Source organism: Mustelus asterias, chromosome 1, assembly GCF_964213995.1.
Source record: "Mustelus asterias chromosome 1, sMusAst1.hap1.1, whole genome shotgun sequence".
NCBI lineage: Eukaryota > Metazoa > Chordata > Chondrichthyes > Carcharhiniformes > Triakidae > Mustelus > Mustelus asterias.
In genome coordinates, this window is record NC_135801.1 from 77,602,291 (window position 1) to 77,620,585 (window position 18,295).

The 18,295-nt window shown below is 42.5% G+C and overlaps 1 protein-coding gene across 1 annotated transcript in view; it reads left to right on the plus strand.

Annotated features, from left to right (window-relative positions):
* The window catches only part of fras1 (Fraser extracellular matrix complex subunit 1), a 469,072-nt gene that overhangs the window by 347,452 nt on the left and 103,325 nt on the right, over positions 1-18,295 (plus strand). The window contains exons 40-45 of the mRNA XM_078235603.1: positions 1,560-1,692; positions 4,347-4,537; positions 8,965-9,118; positions 13,240-13,503; positions 14,574-14,762; positions 15,259-15,378. Coding sequence (XP_078091729.1) covers positions 1,560-1,692; positions 4,347-4,537; positions 8,965-9,118; positions 13,240-13,503; positions 14,574-14,762; positions 15,259-15,378 — 1,051 coding nt within the window. The remainder of the gene's footprint in view (positions 1-1,559; positions 1,693-4,346; positions 4,538-8,964; positions 9,119-13,239; positions 13,504-14,573; positions 14,763-15,258; positions 15,379-18,295) is intronic.

Consider the following 18,295-nt stretch of genomic DNA (forward strand, 5'->3'; position numbering starts at 1 on the left):
AGAACAGTGGTCTACTGAACAGTCCTTAAAGAGACAGCTGGAATTCAATAAGTAAATTTATTTTTATACCTAAATGTGTTGCTAAGAGGAGTAAAGTGTAACCTTTAGCTCCACAGGAATACTTTAAGTTGCTGTTAGCAACTACACTGCCCCTCAGGTTTATTTTTGCCCTCCCACTCTCCCTGGGACCTACTTTTTTTTATTTGTTCATTCAAGGAATGTGGACTTCACTGGCTAGACAGCATTTATTGCCCATGCCTAATTGCCCTTGAAAAGGTAGTGGTGAGCTGCCTTCTTGCCTCCTGCAGTCCATCTGGTGTAAGTGCATCCACTGTGTTGTTAGGGAGGGTATTCCAGAATTTTAACCCAGCGGCAGTGAAGGAACGGCGATATAGTTCCAAGCCAGGATGGCGAGTGGCTTGGAGGGGATCTTGCAGCTGGTGGTGTTTCTGTGTTGCTGCTGCCTTTGTCCGTCTAGATGGTAGTGGTCATGGGTTTAGAAGATGCTGTCTGAGGAGCCTTGGTGAGTTCCTGCAGTGTACTTTGTAGATGGTGCACACAGCTGCTGCTATGCATCAGTGACGATGGGAGTGAATGTTTGTTTATGGAAGGGGTGCCAATCGAGCGGGTTGCTTTGTCCTGGATGATCTCAAGCATCTTGAGTGTTGTTGGAGTTGCAAAATCAGGCAAGGGGAGAGTATTCCATCAAACTCCTGACTTGTACCTTGTGGATTGTGGACAGGCTTTGAGAAGTCAAAAGTTGAGTTACTTGCTGCAGAATTTCTAGTCTCGGACCTGCTCTTATAACCATTGATTTGATATGAATTGTCAAGTTGAGTTTCTGGTCTTGAAGGCCACCACAGCCATCTAAGCCTGCAGATCCTGTGCTTTGCCTGGCTGGCATCCAAAGGTCACTAGTTTCATGAGAACCAATGTCAGATGATCTTGGGCTGACTTCTATTGGCATGTTTGCAGTCATACTGCCCTTTTCATGCTCATAGGCTGTTACAACCAAACCCAACTACATTTTGTGTAATTTAAGTTGGCCTCTAATGATAGATAATGGTCTAATAATGGATTCCAAAGGAATGTCACTAACTACAGGATATGCAACATATATTGAAAATATTAATTTCACTGGGAATGAGTTGCTTTGTTGTTTTTAAAATAAATAATTGAAGAACTGTCAATGTGAAGTGATAACTTCATTGTGTTTTATGATCTGTGCCTTTGGGGGTTCAGCCACTCAATTGGTGTGAAAGCTCTGGATGTCCTGTGATTCTCCATAAGAGTTAATTCTGTGTTGTGGGAACTGCTGGATGAAAGTGTTTGATGGCAAACTGCTTTGGGTGATAGTTGCACAATTCATGACAGCTACTGAACGAGTAGTCTTTGTGAAGGCTTGGGATCAACTCTGCAGTCTTTCTTTGTGGCCTGGAAAGATGAATGGAGAAGGAAGGATTTGGAAAAACTGACGCCACTGCCCATTGAAATGGTAGTATGAAGTGTCAATCATCTTATAGTGTATTTAATGAATTATATTTTTATGTTGGTTGCAGGTGGAAGAAGGAGGAAGAATACTGCTATCGTCTCACAGTATCCTTGCAACAGATCCAGACACCCCAGAGAAGGACTTGTTAATAAAGATAATCACTGCACCTACATTTGGCTACATTGAAAATCTGAAAAGAGGTATTGCACCTGCCTTACGTAACCATAGGTTTAAATGAGGGAACAGGGATAGCTGGTTTTTTTCTGTAAACATGAGGAAGATGATGGATAAGAAGCAACCTACTGAGCCATTCTGTCTGTCCCACACAATGCATACACTCATCAGCACACCTGGAAGCCACATAATCTCTTAGGAAGGGTGAAAAGCCCAGATTTTACTGCCAAGAGTAGTGATGTAATGAAGTAACCAAAACCAATACTGTGTTGTCTTGTTCTTGGCAATGGCAGGCATTTTGCTCCATTAGCACCAGCTGCAGTGTGCATTGGATCATGAGCAGTACATAGCTTGCTCAGTGTCGATCCTTAGTGGAGGGTGACAAGAGAATGGGATAAAGAAACAAAATACAGCTTGTACCTTTAACTTGTCAACAGCCGACATACAGCAGGACCTGTAAAATGGTTGGGCAAATATCGTAGATTGAATATGTTGTTTGTAATATGTTTATGAGATTAAAAAACTTAATTCTCATGAATGAAGTCGCTTAGAGGAATGTTTCAAAAGACAAAATGTTAACTTCCTCATTTTGCATTTAAATCTCATGTTATTTATTCTGCAGAAAATTTAAAAGCTGCAAACATTTTACTATACTGTCATATGCAAGTGTGTTAATTAGGCAGAAATCGCAATCTTCTATATTATTTTTGAAAATAAATATGACTTTCTAGTTTGTGTTATTTTAGAGGAACACCACTAAGATATCAACCAGCTAGCTGATCACAAAATGCATTGGTGCATCAGAGCATAAACTACAAGTTAACCATCTTCCCTTATCATTCACTTCCCCTTGCATTTCTAAATTACATTAAATTGAATCAGTCTATGCAAAATATGATTTTGATTTGGTTTTAAATTGTGTTTTTATAAATATTGTCAATAAAATATTTTGTAATTACCTGCTAAATAAATATATTTCTGATCCCATGCAGCCATTTCTCTTTGATCAGTACTTGGATGTCCATGTTGTTGTCTCTACCTTCGACCTGTTTATACAAAAGCTTGTTTACCCAGGTACTCTTACTCATGAGACGAAAAAGGACAAGAATCGATTCGTGGTTTAATCCAATTTTAACGAAACCTTCTCAATACAAATTTGACACGAAAAAACTCTCAACTCCCATAATAACTGAATACTTTATGCCATCTGTCTGACATTTCTGATACTACCCATGTTGATGAACCTGACCGAGCTGCTTGGTCCGGTTCGCTAAGCTCTGCGGTCTCTTGATGGGTGAGATATCTCCCCCAGGCTTCTCGATCATGGGGAAGGGCTGCCACTGCCCAATTTGATGGGCCTTTGTGAAATGAGAAGATGTGCGGCTCTCACTGACTCCAGCCGTTAGGCGGGACTCCCATCGCTTTCATTGAATGTTGTAAAATGTGGTTGATATTTTTACTTCTTGGACCAGCATTGACCTTGAAACTTTTATCTGTTTCTCTTCACAGATGCTGTTTAACCTGCTGAGTATTTCCAGCATTTTTTCTGCTTTTGTTTCTAATTGTCAGAATCTAGAGCATTTTTTGTGTTGAGTTAGTGTGACCAGATGGCCAGAATCCTGGAATTGGTGGGACTGTACTAGCTTCATAATTTTCACTTGTTTTTCAGTTTTAAATTCTGCTATTTTAAATAATCTACAAAACACATTGGTTTGTTCAGGCCACAGTCCCTGATCTATGGCATCACTTAATCTAAAATCCAATGCAGTGAGACTCTGCTGATTAATAGTGTGCAGTTCTTAAGGGAGGTTCATATTATATGGTACAACCCAATCACTTGGGTACATGAAAGTGGCAAAACCGCATAGCATTGGAGAAAGCCGATGTTCTTAAAGCCCTTAATTCTTCTTCTGATATTTGAATTTCAGAAACACCAAGGTAGAATCGAATACAGTTAGAATGATATATTTTTGAATATTTAGAGATAAATATTAAAAATGGAACACTGCAGCAGCATGGGTGCATTTAGTGGTACATAAGGCTGTGCATGTATGTGCTATAGCTGAAACATCAATGAATTAATCTGTTTCACATGACGAGTTAAGTGCTTTCGTGCAGTTAAACCTTATATTCTCCATTTTGGAACAGTTTAATTTCAATTCTAATTTATTTTGAGCATTTGCAGATTTGAACCTTATAATAGAGAGAAATATAACAGAAAAAGCACAATATTACCAGAATTTTTTACTTACTGCATAGATTTCGAATTTGGACCATTTATTACAGCGAATGAATTGTAGGCACAAATTCACTGGAAAGGTGGAAGAGTTTTGTCTTTAATAAGACTCTTTTATTCAGTGCAGGTTAATGAGGTGTGTACTACTGAGTAAACACACCAATTTCTGTCCAAAATGTGTTTAAACAGAGATGCTATAACTGGCAACTTTGAAATTGGCATTAATGCAAATGATAACAGTTATTATGTTCTGGCCAATAAAACCTATTGCCTGTTTTAAGCATGTAAATATTGGGGACTATACTGAACATAACCAGCTTTGATCTGTCCAGTCGAGAGAATGAAATCAGCTCGTTGGGTTGATTTTAAACCATCTAATGTGCAGAATATGCTTGTTATAACTTTCTAAGCTGTTAGTTAATTGTGATTTGGTTCTGTTGACAGAAGGAAGAACTGATCAAGCTGCCATCATCAGCCCAGATGTGCCCTTTTCTGTACAAGATATTCTCGACAATAATATTTACTATGTGCAGAGTGTCCATCGCAGCATTGAGCCAATTTCAGATGGCTTTGACTTCTATGTGACCGACGGTATTATTCAGTCTCCAGTGTACCACTTCAACATTATAATACAGGTAATTAACTTTCTCTTCGTTTTTCATTGTACTTTGAACACACAGAGATAAAAGACACAAAATTGTGTCTTTCTTAAATATTTTACAACTAGCAAGTATTTTTACTGAAGTAACCAAAAATTCAGATCAGGAACACTGAAGTATTGAATCCCTGATTTTAACTTTAAAAGTGCCCAGAAAGATTGGATGCAATAGGGCCGAACACTAAACTTAGAACCCGCTTGATATTGGACCCCATTGAAATAAATCAGATTTGAAATCCGGCCTCCAACTTAAATGCATTCTCTTCTCACTGGGTGCATTAGGAAGAAAATCAGTGCTTAAGAATTAGGAAATGATTGAGTGTCTGATTAGGTCTCAAGGTGAATCTAAAACTATTTATGATGTATGATGGTCACCAATGTTAGAGAATGATGTCACCAAAAATATATATGGCCCAACTATTTTTATGCTACTCCATCATATTGCAAAATTGCTATTGCATCTTCCAGTCATGCTTAAATTTATCTATCAACAGTTGCCTGTGATTGAATGCTCCCACCCCAGGTTTTGCATCTTAAATGTAGATAATACTGCCCCTTTAGCATCACCCAGGACTTCTCATCTGATGCTCGTTCCAGATGCCTCTCCCAGTTGCACGTGTCACCCCTCACTTCCTGTTGCTCTCCTTGTGAGAAGAGTCATGGGTCCACGTTCCCAGCTGTGACCCAAGACTCCACTAATCACTTTAAAGAACAGTAGTTAGTTTGAGGGTGATAGCTTTTGCCACACGTTTCCACAAATACCTGTCCTTGTGCTGAGCTGAGAGGCATGTAAAGTACCTGGTGCCTTCATACTGTAATTGTGGACATACAGTACAAAGTTACATGGAATAAGCAGCACAGAAACAGGCCATTTGGCACAACTGATCCATGTCGGTGTTTATGCTTCCCACAAGATTCTTCCAACCACTCATTATCTAACTTAAAAGCATAACGTATCCCTTCCATCTGTGTTTATTTAACTTCCCTTTAATTACATCCATACTATTCACCTCAGCTATTCTCAGTAGTAATGCGTTCCACATTCTAACCACCTTCTGGGTAAACAGGTTCCACCTGAATTCCTTTTTGAATTTATTAGTGGTAACACGTATTTACGACTCTTAGTTTTGATCTCTGACACAAGCAGAAACACAGGGTGTAATTTAATCCAAGCAGCAGGGGTTTTGACTGCAGGATGGAGAGCCGGTGAGAGCTCCATGCCATCTCCTCTGGGGAAGACCCACCATGTTAAGTGCCACTCGGGCCTTCCCTGAGATCAGGAACCCCAGATGCGGACGTCCCACCTAGCTGCAGGCCAATCAGAGGCCAACCGCTCTTCATTGCTTAGCAACAGCACTTGGTCGGTGGTGGCTGCTGCCAGCACTACACCTTCTCGAGGCCGAGAATCATCAATTGACACCGACACAGGTGAATAATGGCAGCAGAGGGGCCACAAGATGGGAGTTGTAGGGAGGTGCTTCAGGGTCAGCACCAAGTGTAGTGGAGTGGCTCGCAGCACCCCCCAAACCTTTCCTGATTCTGGGCCTCATTCAAGCATGAGGGGAAGAGCTGCTGGCCAATCAAAAGCCAGCGGCTTCTCATTGCCATCAGTACCACCTGGGAAGCAGTGATAGCTGCCAACAACACAACCACCAGAGGCCCAGGGTCAGCGAGGGATCCAGCCCACAGGTGAGTGAGGGTGACATGGGGGTCACAGGGAAGTTGTCACTGCCTGGGGTTAGAAAAATGGATGGCTCTTATTAATTATTTCCCTGCCTGCTGCTCTCTGATTACTAACGATATCAGGTTGAGGCCCTTAAGTAGGCATTAATTGCCTATTCAGGGGCCTCAGTTGGCTTGGCAGGTAGGCCATCAAAGAACCTTTCTGTCCCAGATTAGTTAATCAGGGGAGAGGGGGAAAGGTGGCAGGGTCCCCACTCAGCACTCTTCCATCTGAATAAACCCCCAGCTCCATATTTGCCTGTTGCCTCAAGGAAGGGCATCAAATTCCCCCGATATTCTCAACATCTACTTTGCCAAACCTTTCCATAAACTTCAAGACCTTAATCAAGCCATCTCACAATCTTCACTTTTCTGGAGAAAGGAGTCGCAGCCTGTTTAATCTTTGAATACGGCAAATATATCCTTCCAGTTCTGTATCTGCTGTGATTGTGTCATATCGTTATATAATATGAAGACCAGGACTGTGAATAGTATTCCACATCTGGTCTAACCGAACTTCCATACAAGTGTTAACAAAACTTCTTTGCTTTTCAATTTTAACCCTCGAAAAATGAAACCCATTGTGGAATTTTTTTGCTTTATTAACTTGCATTACTACTTTTAGCAATTGTGTATCTGTAACCCGAGATCCTTCCTCCCTTTATTCTGTCTATCAAGGTGCACCACCTCATACCTCTAAGGCCTTTAGCTGAAACGAGCTACCCAACTAACCACCAAGCAGGTATTATTTTAAGACATCTGGGAGGAAGGTATTCACTATGTCTTGGAGCCTTAATCCTTCTTAAAAATGCTACCCAACCTAAGCCTCCAATACTACCAAATACCAGACCTTTCACAATATTTTTTAAAAAACAAAATACTGTGGATGCTGGAATCTGAAATAAAAACAGAAAATGCTGGAAAATCTCAGCAGGTCTGACAGCATCTGTGGAGAGGGAATAGAGCCAATCTTCCAAGTCTGGATGACCAGCTCTGACAAAGGGTTATCCAGATGCCCAATGTTGGCCCAACATTTTTTTGATCATCTTAATCCTTCTAGATCAACGGCCCTTTTGTAATTTCCCCAGATTGTACATCCTTTGCAGTACATGGAGAATACATAACCTTTTCTTGAATAATTTCTAAACAAAATCCCAACTCCCATTGCTTCTACATCTCAGTTACAGCATAAAAACAGGAGCAGGCCCTTCAAACCTTTTCCGCCATTCATGTGCCTCAATCCCATTTATCCACCTTTTAATCAATATCCTTTAATACCTTTATCTAACAGAAAACTACCATTGCAATCTTAGATTTCAATTGGCCTGAAATCCATTGACTTTTGTGGGAGATAGTTTCAGAATTAATTACACTTCTATATAGGCAACTGCTTCCTGATTTCACTACTAAGTAGCTTAGTGCATGCAGACTTTGCAATCTCCTCCAATTAGTTTTTAAACCCCCACCTCCCTCGTTATCCCTGAAGCCATTCTCAATAGTTCCATGCCTCGATGCCCAGCAATTGTCCTTCGCAATGTTTTCTATTACTTCTACATTTCCACACTATCCGCAACCCTTCTAATGTACCATCAATCTAGAAAATCCCTCTCAATACTTCCTAATAATCCTGAAATAAGTGTCAACCAGGTGCTTAATCAGTGGGCCTTTGTGATCAAAGACTAATCAGAGGCTGGTAACTTTGCAATGCTCAGTAGCGCCACCTGGGAAATGGTGGTTACTGTGCACAATGCACACATCCAAGACCCAGGATCACCGAGGCACCCAGGTCACAGATGAGTGAGTGCTGGGGGCTTGCGAGAGTTGGAGAGAGTTCATGGTGGTGGAGAGGGGAGTTGGCAGTAAGGACAGAGGGTGGCACTGAGTGAGCCCCCTCCTTCCTGATGCCAGCCTACTCAATGGGGCTCTGAGTGCCCGACAGCAAGGCTTCCCTCCCGCTTAATTGCCATCTTGAGGGCCTCAGCTGACAGCGGCAGGGTGGCCATGAGTCTTCCAGCCAAGGACTTAACAGGGGCAGAGGTGGGAAGGTGTTGGGAGCCCATTGTAGTACCCTTCCACTCGATTAAATATTCCGTCACCAAACTTGCCTTGTGCAGGGCATTCAATTCTGCTTGATGTTTCCATTTGTAGGGCAGCCCTTAAATAAAGCACTGAGATAGTCACTAATAAATCCAGAAAAGAATTTAAGAGAAACTTGCTCAGCCAGCCGAGCACTATTATTGCACTAAAGAGAAAGCTAAATATCTGTTTGAGGGAGAAATAAATAGGAGAGTTGGTAAATAAAGTTCAATTATGTAAGGTACATGTGGAGACCCATTGGGCCAAATAGCCTGTTTCTATACAGTAAGCTCTATGTAACTGCTGCTTGTGTGGCAAACAAATTTCTACACAAACAGTTTGGGTGCTGGACAGCCTGTCTGATAAAATTTATTGTAATCCTGTTGTCAGATAAAAGAAAGTAGAGATAGATTAGGAGTTCAGATCACAAAGCTGGGGTTAACTATTCCATTATTTAATGATGTTTTCATCCCCTTTCAATGTTCATATTTTGTGTTTTGTATACAAGCTCATTGTTGCCAATTGTTAATACTGTAGAAATTATTCTACATATACATATTATCAAAAGGACAGAAATGAAATCATTTTCTCTGTTTCTCTCACCAGCAAAAGAATGATGAACCACCCAAAATGAGTGTCGAAACTGTGCAAGTAAAGGAAGGAGCAGGTGTTGTGATTAGAAACACCTCCCTTAACCTCCAGGACCTGGACACACCTGAGAATGAACTGGTTTTAAGAGTGACCAAAAAACCCAACCACGGTAAATCCAAAGGGCAGATCTCAATAAGGGATTTGACAGGGAATTTGTGAGTTGAATCATTAGGGAGGTCATATTGGGTGAAATCTTCCCTGCTCTGTGGAGGCACATTTGAAGGCAGGATTGGGAGCAAACTAGATTAGGGCTTCCGGTTGACAGGCCGATGCATTCCCACCTCACCAATCTTACTGGTGAATGGCTACCCACCCAGTATTGGTTAGTAATCAGTAATGATCAATTCAGATACTAATGATGGGAGGAGTGGGTACTCCACCAGTATTTTCCCAGTGTTAGAGCGAACTACCCCTGTGTCCCACAGCTCTGTGGGGGCAGCCTCATGGCAATGGCCATCAGAGTTTGATGCTCCAATGACTAGGCCACGGGTAAGTAAGGCCGTATTTGGGGCCCAAATAAATCCCCCAGGGGGTTTTCCATTTGTTCTGAAGGTTCTACGGGCTCCGTTCTTCTCCATTTTTGAAATTTTATGCACACTTCCGAAGTTACCTCATTTTGAGGCACTTTCCTTTCTGCCTGAGTACTGCTCTCCTGTTCTGGCTGGCCATCCCTAGCTGCGGGCCCTCTGCTTGGACCTACAGCACAGTAAGAAGTCTCACAACACCAGGTTAAAGTCCAACAGGTTTATTTGGTAGCAATACCATAAGCTTTCGGAGCACTGCTCCTTTGTCAGATGGAGTGGATATCTGCCACAATGGACCTACAGCCCCAGGAATCTGTCAGCTGTTAATTGAACAGCAGAGGTGGCCAATTAGAGGAGGTCTATCCCCAAAGATCACTGCAGAATACATACTGCCGACTCAGGCGGTCTTGGGGCCCAGAAATGTTCTTGATTCCTGAAAATAAATAATCACCCAAAATTTCTCTGACTTTGCTGCAAACTCCATTATCTTGCCACTGATTCTGAACCAGAGTGTGCAGTCGAGTGACCTATTCAACCCTGAGTTGAACCACATTTGCAATATATATATCCTATCCACCCCCTCCCTCCGTAAACTCTAAAATACTCTGCACACCTCATGTCCTTATTCATTTCCATTCACTCTCCACTCCACTCCACACTAACACACATTGGCTCCCGGTCTCGCAAACCCTCATGTTGAAAAATCTCTTCCTCAACTTTGCGACAGAAGCTTCAGCTGCCTGGATCTTAATCTCTGGAACTCCCTCATTTGACCCCACCATCTCCTCAAATCCCATCCTTTGACCACCCCTTAAAAGGGGGATCAGGAGTTCTGGGGAAAAGGCAGGAAAATGGGGATGAGAAAAAAAAATCAGTCATGATTGAATGGCGGAGCAGAGTCATAGAGGCTTACAACATGGAAATAGGCCCTTCGGCCCAACTTGTCCATGCCGCCCTTTTTTTTTAAACCCCTAAATTAATCCCAATTGCCCACATTTGGCCCATATCCCTCTATACCCATCTTATCCATGTAATGATCTAAATACTTTTTAAAAGACAAAATTGTACCCACCTCTACTACTACATCTGGCAGCTTGTTCCAGACACTCACTATCCTCTGTGTGAAAAAATTGCCCCACTGGACACTTTTGTATCTCTCCCCTCTCACCTTAAACCTATGCCCTCTAGTTTTAGATTCCCCTACTTTTGGGAAAAGATATTGACTAGCTGATCTATGCCCCTCATTATTTTATAGACCTCTTTAAGATCACCCCTCAGCCTTCTACACTCCAGAGAAAAAAGTCCCAGTCTATCCAGCCTTTCCTTATAACTCAAACCATCAAGTCCCGGAAGCATCCTCGTAAATCTTTTCTGCATTCTTTCTAGTTTAATAATATCCTTTCTGTAATAGGATGACCAAAACTGTACACAGTATTCCAAGTGTGGCCTTACCAATGTCTTGTACAACTTCAACAAGATGTCCCAACTCCTGTATTCAGTGTTCCGACCAATGAAACCAAGCATGCTGAATGCCTTCTTCACCACTCTGTCCACCTGTGACTCCACTTTCAAGGAGCTATGAACATGTATCCCTAGATCTTTTTGTTCTGTAACTCTCCCCAACGCCCTACCATTAACTGAGTAAGTCCTGCCCTGGTTCAATCTACCAAAATGCATCACCTCACATTTATCTAAATTAAACTCCATCTGCCATTCGTCAGCCCACTGGCCCAAGTGATCAAGATCCCGTTGCAATTGGAGATAACTTTCTTTACTGTCGACTATGTCACCAATTTTAGTGTCATCTGCAAACTTACTAACCATGCTTCCTATATTCTCATCCAAATCGTTAATATAAATGACAAATATCAGTGGACCCAGCACTGAACCCTGAGGTACACCGCTGGTCACCAGTTTGAAAAACAACCCTCTACAACCACCCTCTGGCTTCTGTCAAGAAGCCAATTTTGTGTCCATTTAGATACCTCATCCTGGATCCTGTGAGATTTAACCTTATGCAACAACCAACCATGCGGTATCTTGTCAAAGGCCTTGCTAAAGTCCATGTAGACAACATCAACTGCACTAACCTCATCTATCTTCTTGGTTACCCCTTGAAAAAACTCAATCAAGTTTGTGAGACATGATTTTCCACTCTCAAAGCCATGCTGACTTTCCCTAATCAGTCCTTGCGTCTCTAAATGCCTGTAGATCCTGTTTCTCAAAATACCTTCCAACAATTTACCCACCACAGCTGTGAGACTCACTGGCCTGTAGTTCCCAGGCTTTTCCCTGCAGCCCTTTTTAAACAAAGGCACAACATTTGCCACCCTCCAATCTTCAGTCACCTCACCCATGACTATTGATGATTCAAATATCTCAGCTAGGGGACTCGCCATTTCCTCCCTAGTCTCCCACAATGTCCTGGGATACACTTTATTAGGTCCCGGGGATTTATCTACCTTGATGCGCTTTTAAGACTTTCAGCACCTCTTTCTCTGTAATATGTACACTCCTCAAGACATCACTATTTATTTCCCCAAGTTCCCTGCTTTTCCATGCTTTTCTCAACTGTAAATACTGATAAGAAATATTAATTTAGGATCTCACCCATCTCTTGTGGATCCGCACAGAGATGACCTTATTGATCCTTAAGAGGTCCTACTCTCTCCCTTGTTACTCTTTTGCCCTTTATGTATTTGTAGAAGCCCTTTGGATTCTCCTTTGCCTTATCTGCCAAAACAATCTCGTGTCCCCTTTCTGTCCTCCTGATTTCTCTCTTAACTCTACTCCTACACCCTCTATATTCTTCAAGGAATTCACTTGATCCCAGCTGCCTATGCATGTCATGTGCCTCCTTCTTCTTCTTGACCAGGGCCTCACTGTCCCGAGTCATCCAGGGTTCCCTACTTCTGCCAGCCTTGCTCTTCCCTCTAAGAGGAATGTGCCTGAATCCTGGTTAACACACTTTTGAAAGCCTCCCACTTACCAGACATCCCTTTGCCTTCCCATGGGCTGAGTGGCCTAATTCTGCTCCTATGTCTTATGGTCTTTTGATTTTTTAATTGCCCCTTTCCTGGCTTGGTGGTCATTGTCTGTATATCAATCTGTGAATCACCTTGACACGGTGGCACAGTGGTTAGCACTGCTGCCTCAGAGTGCCAGGGACCCAGGTTCGATTCCTGGCTTGGGTCACTGTGTGTGCGGAGTTTGCACATTCTCCCTGTGTCTGCGTGGGTTTCCTCCGAGTGTTCCGGTTTCCTCCCACAGTCCAAAGATGTGCAGGTTAGGTGAATTGACCGTGCTTAATTCTCCCTCAGTGAACGCGAACTGGCGCCGGAGTGTGGCGAGCAGAGGATTTTCACAGAAACTTGTGACTAATAAATAACTTTAATTTACCTTACTTTATTTCTTTTTTATATTAAAGGTGTTATATAAATGCAGCTTGCTGTTTCTTGCCAAGATTTGCATGAATTCAGCCTACAGTGATTAGTCCTTTCACTTCCTTTGCTTGCTGATTTCCCATGGCAACATGGATAAAATTAGCAATGTATTGCTTGAGGAATCATAGGTATCAATCAAAAAGCCACCACTTTGTAGCATAATCATGGGTTACTTAAACACTTTGTGCTGCTGTAATACGCTTGACAGCATGAAACACTTGCTGTTTGAATAAATATTTATTTATTTTAATTGAATATAACAGGCAAGCTACGGAAAAGGCAATTTTATTCAGAGCCTCTGGAAAATGGCCGTGTACTGACACAAGGCTCCTCCTTCACGTACCAGGATGTGCTGGATGAACTAGTTGTTTATACCCATGATGGGACCAGTGTGCAGTCAGATGAGTTCCGCTTCGCCTTTACAGATGGCCTATATACAGAAAATGGGAAAATGGAGTTCCATGTGGAAAAGCAGAAGAATGAGGCACCAAGATTAACAACCAACCGTGGCCTACAGTTCTCAGCAGGTAAGAATAAGAGTTCAATTCACAAGAAAACTTTTATGGGGCCAATTTGCATCAGAGTCCTCTCGCTTGTCCACTGTAACTCTGGTGGAAAAGCTGCAGAACCTTTGAACAAATAAATACAAAAGCAAATTACTGCAGATGCTGGAATCTGAAACAGAAAATCCTGGAAAATCTCAGCAGGTCTGACAGCATTTGTGGAGTGAGAACAGAGCCAACGTTTCGAGTCTGGATGACTCTTCATCAAAGCTTGAACAAACAATGCCTGAACCATTTTCCCCAAAGTATTAGCAGCTCTTTTGTTTAAATTATGACAGATGAGCAGGGGAACCCCCCCAGGAAAATTCATGCCATTAAATTCAAGGTGGAAAAATACGGATCGGATCTAAAAAGACATTGCCACAAGGATTCTGTTGGGCACTAGCTCGATCTAGACCTAGATCTAGAGACAGAGATATGCAGGTAACAGCAAGTGAACACAATGGATTTCACCTGCAACTTGATCCATCACTGTTCAGATAGGTCGATGGCAGGGCGATAATTTCAGTTCTAAACTACTATCCTGGACTGTGCATCTGTTAACATGGCCGTAAATAGCGTTGGACTCTACTGTGATGCTCTGATGTTGAATACCCTGCTAACATTCCCTGTCTTCGCTTATATGACTATGGGAATTGCTGCGATCCCAGAACAGTGCAAATGTACTGCAGCAAGGAGCCTTCATTCAGAATTGGAGAAAATGCATTAAAGTATTAACCAAAGAACAATGGTAAATCTCTAGCAATTCTGTCTCAATCAAAAATAAGCTTATCTTTGAAATGGATTATTCCCTTGGAGCCTGCAATATATGTTTTTTTCCTAATATATGTAGAAATGTAGGAGCTAGTTCTATGCTTCTGTGCTCACAGACAGTACATGAGGGAAATCAAAAGGACACAGTCCATGATTTTCCAATCATTAAAACTACACAATAGACTAGACATTACTGCACATAATGGAACACAGAACAAAAAAGACCTGTCAATTGGATAACGTCTGCTGATTTAACAAAATAATCTCTCTTTTACATTTAGGCTCCGTATCAGTAATCACACAACAGCACCTGCAAGCTACAGATAATGATTCTGATGATGAAAAGCTTACATTTGTCATAACCAAAGATCCGTCCGTTGGACGTTTGCAGATGTCTAAAAACGACAATTTGGTTCAAATTTCAATCAGGGGACCAATTAAAAGATTTACCCAAGCTGACATTGACAAAGGTAAGTCAAGCTGCAAATGCTGACAATACATAGCTATTTAACAAAATACTTCTCCGTCTCAAGTCGAGAATTGACGCTGCCATATTGTTTTTTTTTATTGATAATGTTAACTGCAAAATAAACCACACAGGAAATAATGTATGCATTCATGGTACTCAGAAGAAACTCACCTGCCAAAAACAGGTAACAAAAATTTAGGCACATGCTGTCCATCATTTACTGCCTGAAATACTTATCAGCTTTCCAGACTATAGGGAAATGCTTTGATGTTGATGAAAATGGACTTGAATGCACTTCTGCATAAATCTCCTGAAAAGGAAGCTTGACTATTTTGTAGCATTCTCATTTTTTAACAGTTTTAGCAACTTGAATGATTTTAAAATATCCAATAACTTAATTTAAATTTTAAGTATTATGATAAAATAATCAAAACCAAATTGAAAGACTAAATGGCCATTGTATTTTTACTATGAATCATTATTTTTCTGCATTGCAGGATACGTAGAGTATAGACATGAAAAGGGAGAGCCTGGTGGAAGTTTTGCTTTCAAATTTGACATTGTTGATCCAGACGGAAATAAACTAATTGACCAGTCCTTCTTCATTAGTGTGCTGGGTAAGAGTGCCTTCATTCTTGATAATAAAGACTGTTTCATGTTTCTCCTAATTGTAAATTGTCACTGCTATAAACTTAACATTTACTTTGTTTAACTGTTATTTTGTAACACTCACAAAACATTAAGGCCCCAAAAACTCATAGTGGTGCATGACGCAACATAATTTCCAGGATTTTCCCTCCAACACACTCTGCCACTGATCCCAGCAGATTTTATGGAGTTGGCAAAAATTCCTTCATTAATCTGCCAATGGAAATTACCCACACCACAATGGTCACAGGAGAATGCTTGAATCATTGATAGAACTGTAGCCAGGATCATGGCCTGAACCTTTGAGGAGATCTCTAATTTCTGGCTACAAAGAACTGCAAGGTTGAAAGGCAGGTGTAGAATTGGCTCCTCCACAGATGGAAGCTACAACTTTGTAGGGGGGTTACTCTGAGGTAAATATTCAAGAAATTATAGAGGTCTCTTCAAATTTTGTAATGTTTCCTGATCATATTTATGTTAAGCATAGAACATAGAAAGCCACAGCACAAACAGGCCCTTCGGCCCACAAGTTGCGCCGATCACATCCCCACCTCTAGGCCTATCTATAGCCCTCAATCCCATTAAATCCCATGTACTCATCCAGAAGTCTCTTAAAAGACCCCAACGAGTTTGCCTCCACCACCACCGACGTCAGCCGATTCCACTCACCCACCACCCTCTGAGTGAAAAACTTACCCCTGACATCCCCCCTGTACCTACCCCCCAGCACCTTAAACCTGTGTCCTCTCGTAGCAACCATTTCAGCCCTTGGAAATAGCCTCTGAGAGTCCACCCTATCCAGACCCCTCAACATCTTGTAAACCTCTATCAGGTCACCTCTCATCCTTCGTCTCTCCAGGGAGAAGAGACCAAGCTCCCTCAACCTATCCTCATAAGGCATGCCCCCCAATCCAGGCAACATCCTTGTAAATCTCCTCTGCACCCTTTCAATGGCTTCAACATCTTTCCTGTAATGAGGTGACCAGAACTGCGCGCAGTACTCCAAGTGGGGTCTAACCAGGGTCCTATAAAGCTGCAGCATTATCTCCCGACTCCTAAACTCAATCCCTCGATTAATGAAGGCTAGTACGCCATACGCCTTCTTGACCGCATCCTCCACCTGCGAGGCCGATTTAAGAGTCCTATGGACCCGGACCCCAAGGTCCTTCTGATCCTCTACACTGCTAAGAATGGTACCCTTCATTTTATACTGCTGCTCCATCCCATTGGATCTGCCAAAATGGATCACTACACACTTATCCGGGTTGAAGTCCATCTGCCACTTCTCCGCCCAGTCTTGCATTCTATCTATGTCTCGCTGCAACTTCTGACATCCCTCCAAACTATCCACAACACCACCTACCTTGGTGTCGTCAGCAAACTTACCAACCCATCCCTCCACTTCCTCATCCAGGTCATTTATGAAAATGACAAACAGCAAGGGTCCCAGAACAGATCCCTGGGGCACTCCACTGGTCACTGACCTCCATGCAGAGAAAGACCCCTCCACAGCCACTCTCTGCCTTCTGCAGGCAAGCCAGTTCTGGATCCACAAGGCAACAGCCCCTTGGATCCCATGCCCTCTCACTTTCTCAAGAAGTCTTGCATGGGGGACCTTATCGAACGCTTTGCTGAAGTCCATATAGACCACATCCACCGCTCTTCCTTCGTCAATGTGCTTGGTCACATTTTCAAAGAACTCAACCAGGCTCGTAAGGCACGACCTGCCCCTGACAAAGCCGTGCTGACTACTTTTGATCATACTAAACTTCTCTAGATGATCATAAATCCTGTCTCTCAGGATCCTCTCCATCAACTTACCAACCACTGAGGTTAGACTCACCGGTCGGTAATTTCCCGGGCTGTCCCTGTTCCCTTTCTTGAATATAGGGACCACATCCGCAATCCTCCAATCCTCCGGAACCTCTCCCGTCTCCATCGACGATGCAAAGATCATCGCCAAAGGCTCCGCAATCTCCTCCCTCGCCTCCCACAGTAACCTGGGGTACATCCCATCCGGTCCCGGCGACTTACCAACCTTGATGCCATTCAATAGTTCCAACACATCCTCTTTCTTTATGTCCACATGCTCGATCCTTTCTGTCCTCCGCAATCCAGCAGTACAACCACCCAGATCCCTTTCCACCGTGAATACCGAGGTAAAGTATTCATTAAGCACCTCCGCCATTTCTAACGGTTCCGCACAAACTTTTCCCCCTTCACCTTTTAAGGGTCCTATGCCTTCACATCTCATCCTTTTACTCTTGACATATTTGTAGAAAGCCTTGGGATTCTCCTTAATCTTACCCGCCAAGGTCTTCTCATGACCCCTTCTCGCTCTCCTAATTTCCTTCTTAAGCTCCTTCCTACATCGCGTATACTCCTCTAAATCCTTAACACCTCCTAGCTCTCTGAACCTTCTGTACGCCTCTCTTTTCTTATTCACCAGGTTCATCACAACCTTCGTGCACCACGGTTCCCGTACCCTACCAACACCCCCCTGTCTCATCGGAACGTTGTCATGCAGAGCTCCAGACAAACATTCCTTGAAAATCCTCCACTTTCCTTCGGTACTTTTCCCCAAGAATGCCTCCTTCCAATTTACCCGTCTAATTTCCTCCCTGATGACACTGTATTTCCCTTTACTCCAGAGAAACACTTTCCTAGCCTGCCTGACCCTATCTCTTTCCAATGCTATCGTGAAGGAGATAGAATTATGATCGCTATCCCCAAGATGCTCACCCACCGAGAGATCCTCCACCTGTCCAGGTTCATTAGCCAGCACCAGATCAAGAACAGCCTCTCCTCTAGTAGGCTTATCCACATACTGTGTCAGGAAACTCTCCTGGACACACCTAACAAACTCCTCTCCATCCAAACCCCTAG